General features: G+C 34.5%; 1 protein-coding gene across 4 annotated transcripts in view; it reads left to right on the forward strand.

Annotated features, from left to right (window-relative positions):
• LOC150092525 (liprin-beta-1-like) overlaps positions 1-24,748 on the forward strand; it is a 494,640-nt gene that overhangs the window by 203,740 nt on the left and 266,152 nt on the right. For all 4 annotated transcript variants that reach the window (XM_090414366.1, XM_090414364.1, XM_090414365.1 and 1 more), the window contains 2 exons: positions 552-660; positions 23,988-24,040. In XM_090414366.1, the coding sequence (XP_090270492.1) occupies positions 552-660; positions 23,988-24,040 (162 nt within the window). The remainder of the gene's footprint in view (positions 1-551; positions 661-23,987; positions 24,041-24,748) is intronic.

Consider the following 24,748-nt stretch of genomic DNA (forward strand, 5'->3'; position numbering starts at 1 on the left):
TCAATACTGAAAACTTTCCACAGAACTACTAAACCACAGAAACTTACATTTGTATAAAGTAATTATTCTTAACATGGTAGTAGTAATAGTAGTAGTAGTATCTTTAATTTTGTTTATCAAACTGTAAAGTGAATTCCCTAAGGCTGATTCAGATTCAGCCACGTTCAGATTTAAATGGAAAAAAATTCCTGTTTACTGTTTTTCCTCAAGGATTGTGATCTCCCTCTGTTCAAGAACTCCACTTATGAGATGCCACCAAACTTATAACACAACAAGAGTTGTGTGTAGATAAGTGATTAAGGAAAAAGAATGAAGGAATCTGTGGAGTTATAGATTTTCTATTGTCTTGTGTGTGGTTGACTTATATTTAAAAAAGTCAGTATTTCATCTTAAGTATTCTCTAATTATGTGAGAGATTTTTCTTATAAATATTTTGATTAATACTAGTTTTTAACTGATTATATGTGGATTGTTTTTAAATCATTGTAGACATGCTAATATTATTTTATAACAGTAACATATTTATTAATTGTTAAATATTGGATTTTTAGGGTGAATTAGTTTTACTTCATGCACAATTAGCTGAAAAAGAAGCAGAACTTGCATCTCTAAGGACCACAAGCACAAATTCTGATATTAATGATATTCCAGTAAATCAAAGTATTGTATATTTTTATACTAAGATATTAAGTTATAATTTCTTATAAAATTTAGTTTTAAAGTTATATTGATTTTTATTGCATGTTGCAAGAGTAGACGTGTGTCAAAAAGCAAAATAGTAAGACATCATTGTCTGAAAATTTATTTATTTATTTTTATATAATTGACCACATGTTATCAAATTTATGTTATTTTATAGAAACTGCGCAATTTGCCGTGGAGTTGATTCCTCTAGTATTATACATATCACTGATTCCTAATTAATGTAGTTCTTAAAATTTGCATTTCATTCCTTTTAATTTCCTTCTTTTATGTATTTAAAGTTTAGACTGTTAAAAGAAATAAATGACTCTCATGAGATTTTATATTTTAAACTTTTTTTTTTCTTTCATTTATGTCTGTTGTGTTTTACTTCTAGTAGATGGTATGTTGGAAGTAAAACACCACAGACTGTAAAAACACATGACAGTCTTTTATTTTGGCTGTAACAAAAAGGATGGTATGATTTATGAAAGATTTAATAGCTTTAACATTTTTGTGCTTTTGTATAATGAAAGTCAAATGATTAGAATGGGAATACAACAAGTACATAGAATAAAAGAAGTATAATATTATTTTATTTACTTAGCATATGGCTCACACATATAATACAGTCATAAATGAGACACTCATGAATAGGTTACAATTGTATGTTGAGGTTGTTATCCAGCCAACTGTACTTGGTGTAGTGTAGATGAACTCCGACAGGTTTCCATTGTATGCCCGTTGGCCACATTCTACTGTAATGTGATTAATTGTCTGGCGGGTGATCCACAGTCGCACCTGGGTGAGACAATCATGTCCCATTTGTAAAGGTGGTCTGCACATCTGCCATGGTTGGTGCAGATTCTGTTAAGGGTAGACCAGGTTTTCTGAGGTAGGTCAAAACCCAAAGGCATCTGTGTTGGATCTACTAATTCATGGAAGTCCCCTGTTGAAGTGCTACACCAGGACTCTTTCCACTTCTCCTTCATGTTAAAACTTGTCTCTGCAAGATTTTTTTGCTGTTAAGATTGGAGGGTGGCTTGACTTTAGCTTATTTATTTCTAGGGGTGGGGATGTCTTTGTGGATTGGGAGATCTTGGATTCCCATGATTTTGCTGTATTCATGTAGAAGAAAGTTGGATCTTTGGAGGTGTGGAGATGGGATGTTGCTTAGCACTGGGAGCCAGTAGGTTGAGGTTGATTTCACAGTTCCAAAAATAAGGCGCATAGTAATGTTAAACTGAGCATTAACCAAGTACACATGGGCACTGTTCAGCCATATGGGTGAGCAGTATTCAGCGGCAGAGTAAACGAGACCAAGAGCAGTGCAGCAAAACGTTGCTGCCGAGGCACCCAAAGTTGTTTCGCATAGTTTTTGCAGTATTTATTACTTGCTTTTAGCTTGGATGCTGTGTTAATGAGATGTGGTTTAAAAGATAGAGTTCTATCCAAAGCGATGCCCAGATATTTCGGGAATCTGTTGTAGCTTAGCAGTTTGTGGTCGAAGTAGACCATCAGTTCTTTGTTAGCATGGTTATTATTCAGGTGGAAGCATGAAACTTCTGTTTTGCTAGGATTTGGGCATAATCTCCATTTGCAGAAGTATTCATCTAGGACTGCAAGGTGTCATTTGTTAATATATCTTCCATTGTTGTAAAGTTGGTGTGTCTGGTGGCTAGAACAATGTCATCAGCATAACAAAATTTCTTGGAGGCTGTATTAGGCAATCTGCAATGTATAAGTTAAAAAGGAGGGGAGCTAGAACTGACCCTTGTGGTAATCCATTATCCATTGTTCTTTGTTTACTTTTGTTCTCGTCCATAAACACTTGGAACAGGTGGTTGCTTAGCATGTTTTGAATTAGTTTTGCTATTGTTCTGCATGGGACTGCACGGAGTAACTTGCAGATTATGCCTTGCCTCCAGACTGTATCATAAGCTATGGTAAGGTCTACAAAAGCTACAGCTGTTTTCAGGCATTGTTGATAGCCTGCCTCTATATGTGTGGTGAGTGACAGAACCTGATCACAGCAGCTTTGTTTATGTCTGAATACGGCCTGTTCCACTGGGACTTGTTCTATTATCTCAAGGGCAATTCTATTGATGACGAGCCTTTCTAGGAGCTTATAACAGGTACTAAGCAGGACGATTGGTTGATAATTTTATGGTTTGTTGTTGGTTTTTCCTGGTTTTAAGATGTGGATAATTTTTGTCCTCTTAAACTTTTTCGGAAGTCTACCAGTCTGGAAGATGTCACAGAAGAAGCAAGCCAACCACTGTTGAGCTTTCTGACCTGACTTCAACAGGAAACCTGGAGCCTTGCCTGGTTTCATATCCATTAGAGCATGTCTTCAAAAGTTAAAGGTTGCAAATATATAGGGTCTGATGGTCTGTTATTTTTCAAATATGTAAGTTCTCTTTTTATTTGAAGAGTGTGCTGTTTGTCCTTGGTTGCATGTCTTGATGTGTTGACAATATGTGATGCATATTGGTTAGGAGAAATAGCTGATTGTTCCCGGACATTCAGGGTGCCACTACTTAGTTTTCTTAGAATGCTGCATGCTTTTCTACAGGAGTACCGAAAATCGAATCTTTCTACTGTCTCATTCCATTTTTTCTGTCGGTTGGCGTCAAGGCTGTGAACGAGTTAATCTGCAATGTCAGGGTCGCCACACTATAGGTATTCTTGATATAGGTTATTACTATCATCGTCCCACCCAGGGATATACTCCTTGCAGAAGCCTCTTGGTATGGTCTTCTTACCTACAACTAAAACATCTCCCACAAATCTCTTAATTACAGCTTTGGAGGAATCCAGAGACATATTTGTCAAGTTAGGCAGCAAATGTATCCCAGCTGGCTTACTAGAAGTTCCAGCAGGGATGTTAGATGGATCTTACAAGGGGTACCTGCAGACCTATCTCTAATATAATTGGTCTAAGTTGACTTCACGGAAAGTTGGAGAGAACACTTCGATGTAGGTAATGGTCATCCATTGTTGTCTTGAGTGATGAAGCAGAGGTACTGTTCCAAGCTGCTAACCTGAAGGATGATCCATCTTTTTTCATTCCGAAAAGTAATTGGAATGAATCTACTTGTAGTTAATTGCAAAAAAAAAAAAAAAAAAGACCATCTAGCAACCACATGCACAGAGGTTGCCTGGGAATGAGGAAAGAATCCAGAGTTATGTGACTGAAATAGTGACTGGTGTTTGAATTTTTTATTTTTATGTGAATCACATTCACCCATTGAAGGTTATAGAAATATTGTATATATAGTGCCATAGGCATGCTAAGGGTTAGATAATTTGGAAATCCTGCTCTAGGGATCCAATACAGTTATTTTTCAAGCCACTTTAGGTATCTAGTAAGTAGAGTCATTGTCTCAGGGTGATAAAAATCATCTGCGACCAAAAATCATTCACAAACATTTATGCAACAGTGTGATTCATGCAACCATCCAACCCACATCCTGTTGGTTTGATAGTTGAGAACCTGCCGACTTGGTCACCGAAGCTAACTGAAGTTTCTTGCTATAGAAACTTCTCAGAAACTCTCTATAAACTAATTCATCTTCAGTTGAGATTACTTTATAAATATTCATTGCATCCTAGATGTGATTCAAAAGCTTTGTCTCTTCAACCATATCTGCTGTTTCTACCAACTGTGCTATAAGTGTTAGAATAAAATTATAATTTTAAAAATTTGGTTGTTGATGGAAAGCTGTCCAGTGATATTTTATTGTATCATGTATAATAGTCATCTTCCTTTTGTGATAGTAGGCATCTATGGCTTGTTCTGGTCTTACACCATATCTTTTAAGGCTTTGTCTACTTATTTTTCCCTTTGATATATTTGTTACTTATGGGCTACCCTATATATATATACACACACACACACACACACACAGGGTGGTATTTATTTATTTATTTATTTATTTTGTAGTCTTGGATGTCTTGTTCATTAATTATTGGATCCACTAATTTCTGTAATTATCTGTTGTTTTCAAAATTTCTTATAAAATTTCTCTTTAGTATATACCACTTCCTATGCCCTACCCGCCCAAATTAATTTCTGTTGATGTTATTCCTTTCTTTTAGGCTTACACGGTGATCCGAATGCATTATTGAAAATTATGGAGACAACTACCGTGTTTGAATAAAAACTTTAGTTTAATATAACTAAAATCTACATTCGACGTTTCGACCTTTATGTCAAGGTCATCTTCTGGAGCATACAACTATACAGAGGAAACAAGCTATACTACAATCAAACTGTTTTGTTAAAGACACTGACCAACCGCTACAACAATTGTTGGCCTGACCTCTGGTGAGACAAAAAAAAAATAAAGAAAAATGATAATAAAAAAATATAAATAAAATAATAAAAAATAAAATAAAACATAAAAAATTATACATCAACGCTAGAGTCCTATTATTAGTGTTGTCTACTATATACATATATTAACATCATTCCAGCCCGTTGGTATGGAATGGTTTCTAATACTAGCTAAGGATTGGCTAGAGTCCTGACTTATGCTGGATCTATCATATTAGGTAGGCTGAATGTGTGCCATCCAGATCCTAGGAATTTTCATGCTATCTTTGTTGTTGATATTTGGGTGGTTTATCAGGATTTTGCAGGATTCCTTAAATTTCCTTTTGTACCAGGTTTTTGTGCTGTGTAAGGAGCAGGTGCTTTTTCCAGTTGATTTGGTGTAAGGTCTTGAGTGCATGGTCTGAGAGGCCTGCTTCACCATAATGGTTATATTTAATGTGTCTAATGTGTTCTTTCTTGCGTATAGAGATTGTCTATCCTGTTTCACCAATGTACGGTAAGTTACAGGTGCAGTGGATGCAATAGACTCCAGGATGTGCTAATGGGAGGAGAGGATCTTTAGAGGAGTTGAATATGGTTTTAAGTTTAGTGGGTGGTTTAAAGGTGGAATTGAGGTTATAATGTTGTAGGATTCTGTTGATTTTTTCTGATAACCCTTTAATGTATGGGATGGCTATGGTTTTACTGTAATCTAGATTCATTTTTGTTGTAATTTTATAGAGTATTTTATTAACAGTATTTTTGTTATAGCCATTATTTATGAATGTGTCACTAATGATTTTTAGTTCTTGTTTCAGGGCTTGCTGGTTAGAGCAAATAGTTGTGGCTCTGTTTTTAAGGGTGTTAATGACTCCATATTTTTGTGATGGGTGGTGATATGAATTAGCATGTATGTATTGGCCAGTGTGTGTCGGTTTTCGGTACACCATGAAGGATAGACTGCCTGAAGGAAGATGTGTGACTAGTGTGTCTAGGAACAGGAGTAAATTTTGGTTTTCGATTTCGATGGTAAATTGTATGTGTTTGTGTTTTTTGTTCAGGTGGCTGTGGAATGTGTTTAACGTTTGTCGCTCGTGCGGCCAGATCGCGAACACGTCATCAACATATCTGAGCCAGACTGTCGGTCTTAGCGTGGCGGAATCAAGAGCCCTTTGCTCAAAGGTTTCCATGTAGAAGTTAGCGATTGGGGGGATAGTGGTGAGCCCATGGCTGTACCTTCTTTTTGTAGGTAGAATTTATTTTGCCACACGAAGTAACTGGACTTTAGTATGTGGACAAACAGGGCCGTAATGTCGGGTGGAAATTTGTTCTGTAGTAGGAGAATTGTGTCATTGATGGGGACATTAGTGAAAAGGGCAGAAACGTCGAAACTGACTAATAAGTCGTCTTTGTCGAGTGTTATGTTTTTATTTGTTTATAAAGTGTTGTGTGTTTTTTATGTAGGAGGAGGAATGACCTACCAACTCCTTGAGTGTTGCCGCTAATTTCTTGGCTAGGTGGTAATTGGGACTGTCTATTCCTTCCACGATTGGTCGAAGGGGTACATTGAAAGAGGCATCAGATCCCTATCTAACAATATAGCAGATAAAATACGACTAGAAACCAGTAATGTCCCGAATACTAAGAAAAAAATACAGAACAACCTGACAAAAACAGAATTAGCAGCAATTAAATCATTAAAAGCCAAACAAAACATAATAATAACGAAAGCAGATAAAGGCAATGCCACTGTTATCCTTGACAGGTCAACATACGTACTTCAAATGAATCAACTAGTAGCCGATAACAACACATATAAATTGGTAAATTATAACCCAACAAAAAGGATAAAGGACAAAACAGAAAAACTACTCAAGTCTGTCACTTCTTGGCCACCAGACACAGTTAAAAAACTCAAACCCCCACTACGCCCCCCCCCCCAGATTATATGGGGTTCCGAAAATACACAAACAAAATGTGCCCCTTCGACCAATTGTGGAAGGAATAGACAGTCCCAATTACCACCTAGCCAAGAAATTAGCTGGAACACTCAAGGAGTTGGTAGGTCATTCCCCCTCCTACATAAAAAACACACAACACTTTATAAACAAAATTAAAAACATAACACTCGACAAACAGGATAGACAATCTCTATACGCAAGAAAGAACACATTGGACACATTAAATATAACCATTATGGTGAAGCAGGCCTCTCAGACCACGCACTCAACACCTTACACCAAATCAACTGGAAAAGCACCTGCTCCTTACACCGCACAAAAACCTGGTATGAAAGGAAATTTAAGGAATCCTGCGAAATCCTGATAAACCACCCAAATATCAACAACAAAGATGGCATGAAAATTCCTAGGATCTGGATGGCACACATTCAGCCTACCTAATATGATAGATCCAGCATAAGTCAGGACTCTAGCCAATCCTTAGCTAGTATTAGAAACCATTCCATACCAACGGGCTGGAATGATGTTAATATATGTATATAGTAGACAACACTAATAATAGGACTCTAGCGTTGATGTATAATTTTTTATGTTTTATTTTATTTTTTATTATTTTATTTAGACTTTTTTATTATTATTATTTTTATTTATTTATTTATTTTTTGTCTCACCAGAGGTCAGGCCAACAATTGTTGTACCGGTTGGTCAGTGTCTTTAACAAGCCAGTTTGATTGTAGTATAACTTGTTTCCTCTGTATAGTTGTATGCTCCAGAAGATGACCTTGACATAAAGGTCGAAACGTCGAATGTAGATTTTAGTTATATTAAACTAAAGTTTTTATTCAAACACGGTAGTTGTCTCCATAATTTTCAAAAATGCATGTTGATGTTATTCTTTGTTGTGTTTTTTTGCATATGTTTCACTTCCATAATAACAGTGCTAGCTAAAACATTGATTGTTGTTTATCTGGTATTTCTTTGTATTACATTTGCTTAAAAATATCATTAATCATGCCAAAAATATATGTAGAGTTATTTATTTTGTTTTTGGATCTGTTTCTTCAGTATAACTTACAAACTTAACTGCTTCTATTATTTTTTATTTAACCACCCACCCAACCACCACCCAACCTGCCTTTATACATGTCAAAGTTACCATGGATGCAAAGTGCATAATAAAAATATCAAATAACCATTGATATTACATTGAAATGTATAATGAATATGAAGTGCATGAAGAGTGATATATTTCATCCATATTGATATATATACAGTTAAAACTATTTTGCTTCTCATTAGCTCTCTTCCTTTAATGCTAAGCATGGTTTAAAATCCAATATTCGTTTTTTTTTAATATGTGATGTAAATTAGGTATATTTTTGTATTAAAAATAAGAACAAAAATATAGTGTGCACAAGTTCACATGGAGAGAAGATGCAAGAAATAAGAAAAGCATGAAACTATGTCATTGTTGATAGTAACATTTTCATGCTGGTTCAGATTATAAGAGTATAATGGATTTGAAGCTGCAAGTGATGTAAGAAAGTTTTAAATAGAATTAAAGTTGAGCAGCTGTTACAGGTAAACTGTAGACTCTATTATACAAACATTATCGAAGAAAAAATGAAACAATTTGAAAACCAGAACCAAACCTTGGAGTTTCAGTGGCAAACTGATTCAGCCAAGAAGGTATGTTGTGAAGTTGTCTGCAAGAATAGAAAATGATTACAAAATACAAGTAGATGAAATGACTTAAGAGGATGAGAAATTGATTTAATTAATGATACAAAATAAATAATGGAAAAAACTCACATAGAAAGATTATTTAATAGCATAATTTTTACCTGTGTGTCACAGGCATCTTCAGTACATTAAGCTCAAAATTAAACACTAACTGACAATTCCAAACAGTGCCACCTAAGTAGGTGGTGTAAGATAACTATAAAGGTCAATAACTTTCCTAAAAAAAAAAAAAAAAAAAAAATTAATTAATACAATAAAAAGTTAGGAAAGATTAGCTGATTTGTAAACTACTATCCCCTTTATGGGAGATAGTCCCATAATCCCCTTTATGGGAGATAGTACTTTACAAATCAGCTAATCTTTTCTAACTTTTTATTGTATTAATTTTTTTTTTATTTTTAGGAAAGTTATTGACCTTTATAGTTATCTTACACCAGCTACTTAGGTGGCGCTTTTTGGAATTGTCAGTTAGTGTTTAATTTTGAGCTTAATGTACTGAAGATGCCTGTGACACACAGGCGAAAATTATACTATTAAATAATCTTTCTATGTGAGTTTTTTCCGTTATTTATTTTGTATCGATATGTCTACTCACGGTATACCTCTTTTAAAACTTATTGATTTAATTAAGTTGTACAGTGAATGCCTGTTAACTAGTAGTTATATGTATGTTTACCGACTTAACCCTGCGGTGGTTGCAGCTGATCTGACAGATACAGATAAATTGTTTTAATATAAATATTCTTACACATATCCCGTACATAGCTCAGTGGTCATGATTAGCTGTACATGCGTATATTACGAGTGATATTCTGCACTGTTATGCTGTCAGTTTGGTTTAACGTGTTATGTAAAGGTGTGTGATATTTGATAGTAAATTATATCTGAGAGCTACCGAGAACTCTCATGTCAGTATAGAATTGGTTTATTTTTTTTTATTTTTTATTATTTAACGTTGAAAATGGCTGGAAAAATATATCGATTGGATAATCCATCAGATGTTGAACAGATTCAGCGAATGTTACTTAAGTCTGATGATGAGAATGATAGAGTCAAATATGAAGATGTAAGTGATTTAGAAGATCATGATTATGTGAAAGTTCATTCAGAAGATTTGGATACTGAACAACATATTTCTAGTGAAGATGAACTAGACACGAATGAAGAGTATTTTCTTGGAAAGGATAAAGAATCAAAATAGAGGAGAAATCCAGTAAGAAGACAAATTAGAAGACAGCCTCAGAATATTATGTGTCAACTTCCGTTAGTTCAGCCAAATCAGAAATGCCAAGATAGAACTTGAAACTTGAAATTGCTTTATGTGTCTATGGTCCCACAGAAGGTTCTACAAAGGTAGAAGTGGAGGAATTTTTTGTGGCTCTAAAGAAAGCATCTGATACAATGAAAATTGAAAAGTTGGCCCTTGTTAGACATCTAAATAGCAGAGTAGGAAATGATTCTCAGACATGCAAAAATATTTTGGGAAAATTTGGAGAAAAGAGCAAGGCTAATAATAATGGCAAATACCTGTTGGATTTCTACTCAGGACATGGAACATTTTAATGTTCATTTTAATGTAGGAACATTTTAATGTTCCAACATTAAAATGTTCACAAATTCACATGAAGAGAAGAGCAAGGAATAAAAAAACTCTCATTGGCTATGTTTTTGTTGATAGTGATGTTTTCTCTCTGGTGCAGGGCACCAGAGTGTACAGAGGATTTGAAATTGGAAGTGATCAACATTTAGTCTTGAGCAGGATAAAATTGAATTTCATATTGAAAAGAAGAACATGTAAGAAGGTTTTAAAGAGAATAAAAGTTGAGCAGTTCTCATATGTGAACTGTAGACTAAAATACAGAAAGATTATCGAAGAAAAAAAATATTCAAAATAAAAGGAGATTCGGTGACAAGCAATGAAGAAAACATTGATTGATTCAGCCAGAGAGGCTGTGGCGAGGTTGTCTGCAAGGATAGAAAATTCAGAACTCCATGGTGGACACAGGAAGTTAAAGAGGCAGTGAAAGAAAAAATGAAATCATATCAAAAGTTACTGGCAAATAAGTCAGCTTGTGCTTTTAGAGAATAGAGAGAGAAATATAAGAAAGCAAAGCACTGTGTAAAACTAGCTAAACAAAAGTCATTGGAAGACTTTGGTAAGAACATAGAATATAAATATCAAGAAGGTGGCAAGATATTCTGGAGGTTGTTGAAGAAGCTCAGAAATGGAAGAAAGAATGCTGTAAAAGGAATTAGAGATGGCAGAGGTCACATGAAAACAGGAAAAAAAGATATTCTTGATGTATGGAGCAATTACTTTGAAAAATTGCTAAATGAAACAAGCAGTGATGATAGCACAGTGGTAAAAAACACTGACCGGGCATGCAGTCAGGAATACATATCCATACTTGAAGTAGAAAAAGCCATCAAAGGCTTGAAATGTGGAAAGGCAGCAGGAGTAGATGATATTCGACCAGAAATGCTGAAGTATGGTGGTATAAAAGTCTTACAGTGGCCCTACTGCATAGTTCAGAAGTCCTGGACAGAGGGACGAATTCCAGATGATTGGAGTAGAGCTCTCATAGTACCCATATATAAAAAGGGAAATAAAACTTAATGTGAAAATTACAGAGGTATTTCTCTACCGAGTGTTCCTGGTAAGATTTATGCCGGTGTACTTGAGAAGGATTGTTTAGGAGAAGCTTTGTTAAGAACAAGCTGGATTCAGGCAAGTCGAGGCTGTCGGGATCGAATTTTCACTTTACAACGGGTGGTTGGGGGATCGTGGGAATATAACAAAGATCTGTATTTATAACATCCATAAGTTTTGTAGATGTGGAAAAGGTATATGACAAGGTGCCAAGAGAGAAACAATTGAAAACACTACAGTTATATGGTATCAATGGGGAATTATATCAAGCAATGCGTAGTCTTTATTTGAGTTGTTGTAAGTCAGCAGTTGGAATTGAAGAAAGTACAGGAAGATGGTTTAATGTTAAATCTGGTGTGAGAGAAGGATGTACATTATCCCCTCTGTTATTCATTATCTATATGGATCATATTATGAAGGAAAGTGGTATTAAACATGATATCAAAATTGGAGATTTTAATCTCAGCTCTTTGCTTTATGCTGATGATGTTATACATTTAAATAAATCCGGTACAAGTCTGCAAGATTTCCTGACTAAATTGAATAACTGTTGTGATAGATTAGGTATGAAGGTCAGCGGTAACAAGACAAAGACGATGAAAATAGGCAGAATCATTGAAAATGTCAACTGTGTTGTGAATGGAGAACCTGTGGAACAAGTAATACATTTCAGCTACTTAGGCCTGCTTTTTACTGAAGATTGTAAATTAAATTTGAAATTAGACAACAGAATCAACAAAGCTGGTATGGTAGGAAGTCAACTGAATAAATTTATATGGAATAAGAGGGAAGTTAGTCAAAACACTAAATTAGCTGTATATAAGACAATGTTCAAACCAGTTTTAACTTATGGATCTGAGAGCTGGGTTAGACCAAAGACTAGAGACCACAGATATGAGAGTCGTGAGAAAGATTATGGGCATGATCAGATGGCATCAATGGCAATATCATGTTAAAAACGAGGATATTATTAAAGAACTTGACATTGTCAGGATCCAGGAATGCATTAGCAGAGTTAATCACATGAGGTATGGTCACTTAAACAGAATAGGAGAGGAAAGATTAGCATAACAAGTGTTCTCTGTTGGCAGGAAAGACCCAGAGGAAGACCAAGATACATGTGGATTGATACAGTAAAAAATGCCTTAGAAGATAGAAATATAAAATCTGATAATGTTGGAGTCTCGACAGGTAAGAGACTGATATGGAATAAAATTGCAGATAGGAAGTTAGTAATGATGTAAATTTTTCATATAGTGTTATGTCGCTATCTTACGATTTTGTTTGTCTTACAAACTGCCTTCGTCTATATTCTCCTAACTTCTACTTTCAAAACATCACCAAAATTTCTTCTAATATCTGAATTATTGTTCCCCGTAGTATCCCTAGTATTTGTATTTTAACTGCGCCCTTAGGGATATTTAGTTTAAGATATTTTATACATAAACAGAGAAAGGAACTCAAATATCTGAAAGTGTAACTATTGCAGTCGTGACTCTATTTCTTGTTACTCAACATTAATTCCTTAAACTTCCCATTTCTTATCATTAATTCCTCACATGGTTAGGCTCGAATGTTTCTAAGCGGTGCATTGGATTAGCAATATCAGACAACTTCCTTTATCATTAAACAAAAGTCTATTATTTCTCTAAACATGGTACATATCAAAATACTCAACTTAATTACTTACACACTAAAATTAGCTTAATACACGTAGTTGGGCTATGATTCGACAAAAGTTACTATGATCATGCCGCCACAAAATTTCATACAAAACATGAATTCACTTAATATAAAAAGATTAGATCACCACACATTATTAGATTATTCAACTTCAAGTACACTAACAAAATCATTAACTACTCTAGCACATACTTATGACAATTCCGATTCTCTACATATCACACTAGGCATTCAAATTCCTCAGGCTACTTGATTACTCAATTCGCACTAATCTAACTCAATATTAACAAAACCATTTACTTCATTAACACACAACTATGTCAATAACTTTCATTTTACAATGTAGTAGGCACTCAAAATTCTTAGGATAATTAATTATTCACAAATTATCAACACTAGCTAGCTTACTTTTAACACTCTCTATCAAATTCTAAAGTCCTATTGTAATTTCTCCCTAATCACTCTAACAGTTCCGTATTATGACAATGGTACCTATCACAAACAACTTCTAGTTAACATAAGACAAAATTCACAATACCTTTCTTTAGCTTCACTTACGGGCCTTTACCTTCTACTGAACAAACTTGCTTGCATAACTTCTTGCAATTCAGGGCTATATAAACATTGCGCCATCGGCTGTACTATCCGAAACGAGGACATCGACATTTTCACAGCATCCTATGACTATGGTGTATTTCGCTTTCTACATAGGAATACGGGAATAGCTTTCCCGCTCACCTTCGATTCCTTGTTGTGGCATAAGGATATAAGCCATATCTCTCCACTCAGGAACACCGTGAAATCCACTAGAAAACCAAACTAAAACCACCGCGACTATCCAAACGTTTCTTCTCTTCTGACAAAAAGGCCTCAAGCCTCCTTGACTACCTAAACGTCTTCCCCAAAACCCCTAAGAGCCTACTCCTCGAAAAAAGTCTTGAGGGGGGGGGGTTACCAACCCTTTTATAGCTGCCTCCTAACGGCGCCCTTTCTTACTTCTTTTTCCCACCTCCTATTTGTTTTCCGTCTGTCTACCAATTGGGTAGCATTTGGCCGCCATACGTCATTTTGATCGGCAACTCGTAACGAAGTTTCTATCCGGGTATAGGCCCTAAGCGATATTCCGTTATTTCTCGTTAGCCTCTATCTTAACCCCCTTTCAAACCTTTTCTCAGAATTCTACTTAATGCTTAATCTGTAGCCTCTTACATAGCGTAAGAGGCTACAGATTTTTCATGACTCATTCTTTTATACTTATGCACTTAACTCTTTCATTCTTAATCGCATTACTATTTTAATTCTTAGTTAGCTACTTATTTAATACTAATTCCTTGTTTAGTCGTAATACATCTTAATACATTCTTTTCTTTTGTTATCTTAACTAAACAATAGACCTTTACATTTTACTCAATTTATACTGGATGCAAGAATATTACATTAATTAAATTATCCTTTTTATGCGGGTTTTTTTTTTTATTTATGTTATTTATTTTTCATGTTACACCATGATAACTGAGAATACTATATTCTCAAGATATCAGGTGTAACAATAGTACTATCATATCCTGTTACACCCCTTGAGGGTATATGTCAGGAATTTGTTGATGATGGTGATTATGTTGGATTCTGAATGAAGAGAAATTAAAATTATTAATACTCCCTTCAGAATCCAACATAATCCACCATATCAAAGGCTACATTTGTAGATATTATTTAATGTAAATCTCTTGTTATAAACTATTATTCATATAATTACCTTTGAGTTTTTTATTTAATTATTTAATCTAGGATATGTATTAATAATGGAAAGGACTGTATAAAAATAACATTCAGATTATTTTATTTATTCCTATATTAATAGTAGAAGAATATGTGTTCATCATATTTAATTGTATATTAATTGAATTTAAAAATATCATTTTATTTAGTTTCTGTATGTAAAGGTATAATGTTATGTAATGCTTATACTTATGTACTGCTCAAATTGTTGTCATGGAGATGGAGTTAAAAATAGAAAGCGCAAGCGTGGTAGCACGTGAGTTATGGACGCGGGATGAAATTGATATGAGCTAAACGGTGAGAACAAGTTTTGGCGGGAAAAAGGAGTGAAAGTATATAAACGGAAAGCGAGAGTAAACAAGGGAGTCAGCACTAAACTGGTGAACTAGGGACTGAGTACACTTGGAGCACTGAGCACAGTAATAGCACTCAGAACAGTACAATAGAGATGAGGAAATAATTTATTAGCAGCACAGAGTTAAGTAAGAGGCTGTAGTACAAAGAATTAAGAGCTGTAATCAGATTACGAAGGATCGAGATGTAACTTGACAACTCAGAATATTGATATGGAATTCTGAAGTTAATGTTTAATTCCAGAGCTTTCAAGGAAGATTAGTGTAAAGCTGATTCTATTGCAAAGTAGTATATGAGGAATAAGTGAATTTTCTAATGCAAGTGTGTCTGCATTTGTGATGTGCTGAGATTAAAGATTAAGTTAATTTAAAGAAGATTACTTTTGAAATGTGTAGCTCCAGTGTGATAGTTAACTCAAGTTTTAAGTGTGCCTCAGTGAATAATATTTGCAAGGATTTATTCCGGTAAGAACAGTTGTACTTCATAGCATTTCAACTGTGGTGTTTATGCTGAAATTAGCCGAAGCTAGAAGATTAATAGTCTTCCCCCCTTAAAGTGATAACTACCTCTTGACTGAACTATGTGATTTCTGACTAAGGAATAATTAGAGAATACAATTGTTAAAATATTTGCTGTGAATTTCAGTGATATTGAACTTTAGAACTATCTTTGTTTGTTAGGGAGAAATTAGATTTTAAAGACTCAATGTGTGATACCAAGAGTTGAGTGAATGTTATGAGTTTGTTGAACAGAGTTAATTTTGCATTATCTTGTATCCAAAGTATGCTTATGTATATATTATATAACCCTGCATTAAATGTTTTGTTTTATTGATTTCAATTTGTTGTTAGCCTGATTCTTTTTCACTGCACCGTTCATAAAATTATCGGACCTAGCGGGAACCTTAAATGTCGATGTCAAATTCGGCCTATATATAAAAATTAGACTGCTAAAGTTAATTAATATTTGATTCCACTATTTTACATAGACTAATCTGAATATAGGGTGATGCAGTATAATAGAAATTTCCCTATATTTGGATTAGTAATCAACATACAATTAATTAACCTTAATAAGAACAACGTTAAAACAAGATGGTGGATCAAAAGACAGGATGTATTATTAAGGACGAACCAACAATTACACTGCATAATTCCAAAGGCTTTGTCTGAGGATCGAATTCCAGATGATTGGAGTAGAGATCTCAGTTAATTGAATAGAAAATAGAAATAGTACATCATAAGAAAAAAAAAAAACGAAACAGAAATAAAACTGAATGTGAGAATTACAGAGGAATTTGTCTACCGAATGTTCCTGGTAAGATTTGTGCAAGTATTCTTGATTAGCAGCTAAGAAAAATTGTGGAACGGAAGCATTATGAAGAACGAGCTGAATTCAGGCCAAATAGAGATTGTCTGGATCAGATTTTCACTTTAAGACAAATAGCTGAAAAATGATGGTGATATGAGAAGGATCTGTATTTTAGTATTGTAGATCTGGTAAAGACATATGACAAGGTTCCAAGAAAAAAGCTTTTCAAAACGCACCAGTTATATGGTGTAAATGGGACATTATATCAACCAATACATAGTCTCTATTGGATTTGTAAACCAGCAGCTAGAATTGAAGGAGGTTTAATGTTAATTCAGGTGTTCTACAAGGGCATACATTATCTTCACCATTACTCATCATCTGTATGGATTTCATCATGGAGGAAAGTGGTATTAAATCTGATATGAAAATTGGTGACATTAATCTTAGCTCTTTTACTTTATGCAGATGATGTTGAACTTCTGAATAAATCCAGCACAAGTCTGCAAGATTCCCTGACGAATTTCAATAACTGCTGTAATAAATTTGATATGAGAATCAGCATTCCAAAGACAATGACAATAGACAGAAACATTGAAAATATCAACTGCATTCTGAATGTTGAACCTATGGAACAAGTAAAACATTCCAGCTATTTAGGCACACTTTTTAGTGAAGAGGGCAAATTAAATTTTGAAATAGACAGCAGAATTAGCAGACCTTGAATGTTAGGAAGTCAACTTTGTAAATTTATATAGCATAAGAGAGAGATTAATCAAAATGATAAACTAGCTGTATTCGTGACAGTGTTCAAAGCATTTTAACTTATGAATCTGAGAACTGGGTTAGAAATAAAACTCTTGAATCAAAGACTGGAGTACACAGATATGAGAGTCCTGAGAAAGATTAGAGGACCGAACATGAGGCATCAATGGCAGTATTATATTAAAAATTGAGGATATTAGGAAAGGACTTCCCATTATTAGCAGAGCTAATCTCAGGTGCTTTGGTCACTTAAACAGAATGGATGAGGAATAATTAGCAAAACAAGTGTTTTTGCAAGGATGGCAGGAAAAAGATTCAGAGGAAGACCAAAATGTAGGTGAATTGATACAAAAATGATTGTAAAAAATGCGTTCGAAGACAGAAATATAAGATCTGATAATATTGGAATGTTGACAGATACATACAGGCTAATCTTGAAGAAAATTGTTGATAGGAAGTTGGTAATGATGTAACTTTTTAATGCTATGTGGTAAGTGTTTTTTGTGGTATGATGATGTTGGTTTAAATTCTGGTGAAATAGCTTAATAAGTAATATTTATTTTATCCTTGTGGTATGGTGAGTTAATATTGTTAAATAATTAAAAAAATAATGGCCTTTTCTTAAGCCTTTCTGCACATTTCATTTCTGGATGACATGGCCATGGTTTATTATTCTTTTGGAAGTGACCATTTATCCTATATGTGATCACGACTAAACAGACACACGTAATAACCACAGTAATAAGTTTTAATAAGTAAATATTTCATCCTAAGTATTATAGGACATTGTCAGTACAGTTAATTCAAACAATACTAGGAATAACATACAGTTAGGGCATATGATTACAATGGAATTCCAATATATGTGCAGTACCGTGTTATAGAATTAAATTAAAATATATCTGCAGGGAAAAAAAATAGATTACATTAAAATAAGATAACATATATATTAAAAAATTATTTTACGCAATTTTGCATGACAATTTCCCATACTTTAGGAATAGCAAGAATGTCATTACAGTTTAGATTTGGTCTGTGAAGTGGGACTTCAGCACTTTCTTTATATAAACGTTCATGTTTATATAAAGATCTATGTAGAAGTTTGGTCTTTTTCCAATGGATCCTATGGTTTGAGTTTTCAACTCCGTGTTGTGCGAGGCAAGATTTCTGCGGTTTGATAAGATGGATATGGTCTTGTTGTTCCGAAATGCGTTTATGGACAGATCTACCTGTCTGTCCATAGTAAGACAATTTACAGGAGCATGGAATCTTGTACACACCAGGTAGCATCAGAGGTGAGAGTTTGTCTTTAGGAGAAGGTAACAAGTTATAGATCTGGTTGATTGGTTTGTAGGTAGTAGCAAGTTTGTATTTCTTCATAATTTTTGAAAGACGTTCGGAGATGCCTTTGACATAAGGTATGAGAATCCTATGGACTAGTTCTATGGTCTAGGTTGATGTGTGTGGGGAAGTGACTGATCATTTTTTGACTTGATTTTAGATTGTATCCAATCTAAAATCTAAGAAGAATCTCTAAACAAAGAATTGGAAATGATCAAAAATACAGTCATACTAAATGGATTGAAGAACCTTAATTTTCTTTCAAAGGATTCAGTGTCTGGTGGTGATAGTATGTTCCCCAAGTCCCAATTGTTCTGGCTCATGGAACGTACATAATCTAAATGTTCATCACAATGCATGGCTACAGATCTACCTGTTTAGCCAAAATACAATAATCCACACTGACAGGAATTTGATATACTCCTGGGTGGGCCAAAGGTGGATGCATAACTTTAGCTGAGCATAGAAAAGTAGATATCTTGTTGATAGGGTGGAAGGAATCCTGCAGTCCAACGGATCAAAGTAGTTTGGGTATATCTTTGAAACCATCTTTAACATAAAGAACAATGTCATCAGCCATCTAATCCTTTGGAAGGAAATTAAGATTCTCCATAAAAGTAATATCTATTACTTTATATCTCTTAGAATATCTATACAAAGAAAGTTATGAATATTGTATCCAATCTAAAATCTGAGAAGAATCTCTAAACAAAGAATTGGAAATAATAAAAAATACAGCCATACTAAATGGATATAATCTAAAAACAACTCAAAAAAATCATCAGTTTCTTCCCCACACATCAACCTAGACAAGAACAAGTCCATAGGATTCTCATACCTTATGTCAAAGGCATCTCCGAACATCTTTCAAAAATTATGAAGAAATACAAACTTGCTACTACCTACAAACCAATCAACCAGATCTATAACTTGTTACCTTCTCCTAAAGACAAACTCTCACCTCTGATGCTACTTGGCATGTGCAAAGTTCCACGCTCCTGTAAATTGTCTTACTATGGACAGACAGGTAGATCTCTTCATTGTAAGATCTGCTGTCTTTCGGAGGATCAAGACCATATCTGTCTTATCAAACTGCAGAAATTTGGCCTCGAACAACATGGAGTTGAAAACCCAAACCATAGTCTTCCAGGTTTGGAAGAAGGTCAAGCTACTTCCAGGCATGTTGATGTCATCTTCTCATCCTTTTTCAAATTTTTTGTTCTTAGCACTTGCTGACTGTTTGATGTGATGATGTTAACCTTTTCAAGTTTCTGTGACCTTTCTCTTATAGTCATCTTCTTTGTTCTTTACTAATCTTACTATAAATTTGCTGATTCAGTGCCACATTATAGTAACAAAGGAAATTCCTTTTTGCTGAACACAATAATTTACAAGGAATATATTTCATTGAAAATTTCACATATCTTTTATAGTACATTTCCTGAATTAAAAACCATTGTAAAATCGAACATGATAATTAATTAACATAATAGGAATTTAATTTATGTAAATATTTTGTTGACATGAAACTTTTATCCTGATATCAAGGGAATATTCAGTATGACTTTCAAATTAAACAAGAACAGAAACTGGTAGATTCAACACCGAAACACACACACTGCATGTACATAATGTAGCGTGTCATGGTCTAAATATAATAAGGTCATAGTAATTGCAATAAAAATAACTTTAACAAGAGATTTAAAAATAAAAATAATTCAAATAAATACAAATTACCATTCCAGAACTTGTTAATTATGAGGATATGGAGACAATTCAAGTCCATAATTTCTTTTGATATTTAGTCATTGTAGCAAGATTTCACAACTTTCTTTGAATAGATATTCTTAGAGATTATTACTTTTATGGAGAATCTTAATTTTCTTCCAAAGGATCAGGTGGCTGGTGACACTGTTCTTTATGTTAAAGATGGCTTCAAAGATATACCCAAACTACTTTGATCCATTCGACTACAGGATTCCTTCCACCCTGTCAACAAGATATCTACTTTTCTAAGCTCGGCTAAAGTTAAGCATCCTTTGGCCCACCCAGGAGCATATCAAATTCCTGTCAGTGTGGATTCAAATCGGCCCTTCAGAACACACACAATTTACAGACAAAAAAAATTCTAGCTGTGGTGGTGGTAGTGGCCAGTAGATGGCACTAATGTTGATGTTTGGTAGTAGAGGTTCGGTGTAGTGGTTGAGATGGAGATTTGTACAATAGGTGTCCTCCCGCGATGAGTCTTCAGACTCCTTGGAGGTGTCACGAATAATAATAATAATTGTATTTTGGCTAAATAGGTAGGTCTGTGACCATGCATTGTGATGAACATTTAGACTATGGATGTTCCATGAGCCAGAACAATTGGTACTTGGGAAACATGCTATCACCACCAGACACTGAATCCTTTTAAAAAAAATTAAGGTTCTTCATAAAAGTAATATTCTCTTAAAACGTCTCTATACAAAGAAAGTTGTGAAACTTTTTGACATTGACTGATTCTAAATAGAAACAGTAAACTTAATTATCTCTTTTATGGGAAGTTTACTGTGGCAAAAATTTTATGCCAGTGAAATATTTTTGTCAGTTAAATCCATGTTATGTTTAAACTGAGCTTGGCTAATGAATGTATGGTAAACACACACACACACACACACACACACACACACACACACACACACACACACACACACACACACACACACACACACACACACACACACACACACACACACACACACACACACACACACACAGTGTGTTTGTGTGTACATGCACTTTGTTTCTTAATCCCTTTATTTACTTTATAATATAAATTAAAGATGCCAAGAAATTATATTCTTGGTTTAATCCATTATTCAAGTGTAAGCAAACAAAGTTTACACATGAAGTAACTTCATGACTGGGAAACTTGTATATAGAGGCTAATGACCACATCACTTGCCTTAGTATCCCATATCCTTACAGACATGTATAATGCTATGCATTATGGGAAGGGTCACTACCCAGACCAGTTTCGACCTTTATTGATGTCTGATCACTGGGAGCCAGACCCAGAAGTGATTCTAATCCTAATCCTGTGGCTTCCTCTCTTTGAGAAGGTTGCAGCTGATTACTAGGGAGATAATTATGAAGCAAGGTGGTTTCCCATTGCCTTCCTTGCTGTAAGTATTTATGACTTTAGCTGTGTGTGTTTATGGGACCGGTTTGCCTGTTTAGAGAGATGAAAAACCCGAGTTACTGGAAGAAAAAAAACCTTCCACCTTCTTATGAGACTGGTTAACTCACCTTTAGTCGAAAGACACCAGATGAAGGTTCCTCACATCATGGATAGGAATCGAACCCAGGTCTTTCTGACCAAAGGGCTTCGTTTGTACTGACTGACGAAGAGGCTCCCCAGATGTGATACGAAGGTTAAACTAATGCAAAAGTCATATTTCCATATACAAGTAGCCAAAAAGGTGTGACACCTTTTTACTAAAATACTCTGGATTAGAGATAGATGTTGAAAGTTTTTTCACTTAGTTACGGTGTTGGATTGTGATAGAGTGGAATTTTATGAACTCCTATCTTATCACAATCTAACATGCATTTCCAAACAAAAAAGGGAGATAAATACAGTAAATTGCCTCTAAGTATAAAATAATTGCTAAGTATATATATATATCAAGCATGTTCTGTTATGAGAGGTTAAATAAATATGTATTTTGTGCCATTCACGAATGAGGTTAAATTAATATTGAAAGTGTAAAACATTAGCAGAGCATTATAAAATAACATGTATAAAAGAATTATAGAATGTAAGCACAAATTTAACGGTTGGGGGGAGTGGAGTCCAAAGGGCGCACGGAGTCGTAATGCGAGGAAGCAGCTCGCCCCAAACAAACAGCATGATGTCAGTGTACGTGCGATAGCGGGGGAGAGGCTGGACGCCGTGACGTAAGAGCACGTGAGAAATGGCTGGACATCGAAAAGTGCGAGAAATGCTGAGAAGAAAAGAGGGAAATATAAGGGTCATGCAACCCTGAAACAAGGCTTTTTGTTCCTGGATCTCCTGGTGTTCGTCTCTCGCAGTGGTGAAGGGTGGCAGTGCCTCCATACCGGAGGATCCCGATTAAGGCAGTTGCGGGACTCGGCGACCGTATTCTCCATGGAAAAAGCAACCCGGCAGTCCACAGAAGGCCAGTTTCCTCTAGACCAAAGATGCAACATAGAACCAAAGGGGAAAATAAGTAGACTTTATTTGTGTTTGACTGAATGTGAATGAGAGATTTGTGCCACGTTGATAAGTTAAGGAGAAGGAACATTAATGATATAGAATAAGATTGTATTGCTATCACTTTAGAAGGCTATTGAATTTAATCTTACTGTCTGTTGCTGTGTTAAAGTTCGTTAATATATTGATAGAAGCTACGAATATGTTTAGAGTAAGGAATTGATAAATTATAAAGAGATTGTGAAAGATATGAATGTTATCTTGTGTAGTCTGACAGAACTACGGAGTTTTAGAAAGACTGTGATAATAATACATGACTAATGCATTTGAGAGTGTTAATATAATTCTTACTTTAGAAAGCTACTGCATGATCTGTTATAAGTATATTAGTAGTATCTGATTATTTTAAACTCTGTCTGGAACTCCCTTAAGATGGGATTTAAACTAATGATATTGAGTGTACCAACCTTTGATATATAATAAACCTTGCTTTTGATTCTAACAAAGACTTTCTGTGATTTCTGGAATCCGATGCGCCTCTTATAAAATATTACGAACCTATGCAGGACATTAAAAAAGGGTAAATTTTGGCCACGTCTGCAGAGTTGCTAGGCATCATTAAGTACTGTCCTGAGATTACCTCTTGATTGTTAATATTACTAATCTAATAGCGCTAAGTGGCGCAGCGAAACAAATAAATTTCTTGGCGTTTTTACAAGAGGTAAATCTCAGACACTCTGATACTCTGGTATTGCCTCGATCTCGAGGAAATTTCATTGTCCCTCAGAGGTACCACATGATACCCGATTGAGAGTATAATGGAGATATAACACAAAGACAAGAGAATAGTTGTAACAGTAGAAAGCCGACACAACAACGGCAAGTGATGTGAAGTAATTAGCCTCTATATACGAGTTGCCCAGTCGTTAAGTTACATCACGTGCAAACTTTGTTTTCTTACACTTGGATCAAGGATTAAACCAAGAATATAATTTCTTGGCATCTTTAATTTATAGTATAACCAAGTGGATTAACTTTCAACAACAATATTTAGTTTATACTTTAATTTAGTTATTATTTTTATTTGATTGCATTATAATTTGTAATCCAAATTCAGTATGGTAATACAAAACTTTTCATCTAACAAACTTATACACTCACAAATGTAAAATTTATTTTCAGATGATAATTCAGAAAAATTCAACAAAGCATTATTAGAATCATTGGCTGAGAAGGTGTGTATACTACCATTTTGGAATATTTAAATCACTCAAGTTACTGTGTACATTTCAGTATTTGTTATTGAAAAACAAATAACAGATATTTTATCAATAAAAAAAATGATAATAATAGAACTTTTTTTTTGAAGCATATTATAAATATCCATTTTTATATTAGCATTAAAGCTATTATTAGAGTTTATAAAATTAATTAAAAGTTTTTAATTATTCCATTTTCCTTTTGTTTGTTAAGTGTTATAACTTAACAAATTTTTTTGTCTAGTCTGGTTAAAAGATTGGAATAATATTCCTTGGTTATTGTTTTACCTTTGTTTATTAATTATCTTTTCAAGATAATTAATAAACAAAATGCCTTTAGCTTCCCAAAACACCAATGATATGACCCTTCCTGCTGATGGAACTCACTTTCTCTTCTTTGCCGCTGAACAACCGGCAAAGAACCGACTTTTGTCCGCTGTTTTGACTGCTGTTTGGATTTTGGTGTGTTATGGTGAATCCAAGTCTCATCCACAGTAATAAATTGATGCACAAAATCAGTTTTATTCTTGTTAAAATGCTCCAAGGACTGTTCAGAGATTTTCATGCGAGTGCGTTTTTGATCTACTGTGAACAAGTGTGGCACTCATCTTGCACAAAGCTTTTTCATTTTTAATTCTTCATGCTTAATATATCCTACACATTCTTTTGAAATGCATATAGTCT

Source organism: Typopeltis vanoorti, chromosome 25, assembly GCF_054136105.1.
Source record: "Typopeltis vanoorti isolate ZY-2024b chromosome 25, IOZ_Tvanoo_1.0, whole genome shotgun sequence".
Taxonomy (NCBI): domain Eukaryota; kingdom Metazoa; phylum Arthropoda; class Arachnida; order Uropygi; family Thelyphonidae; genus Typopeltis; species Typopeltis vanoorti.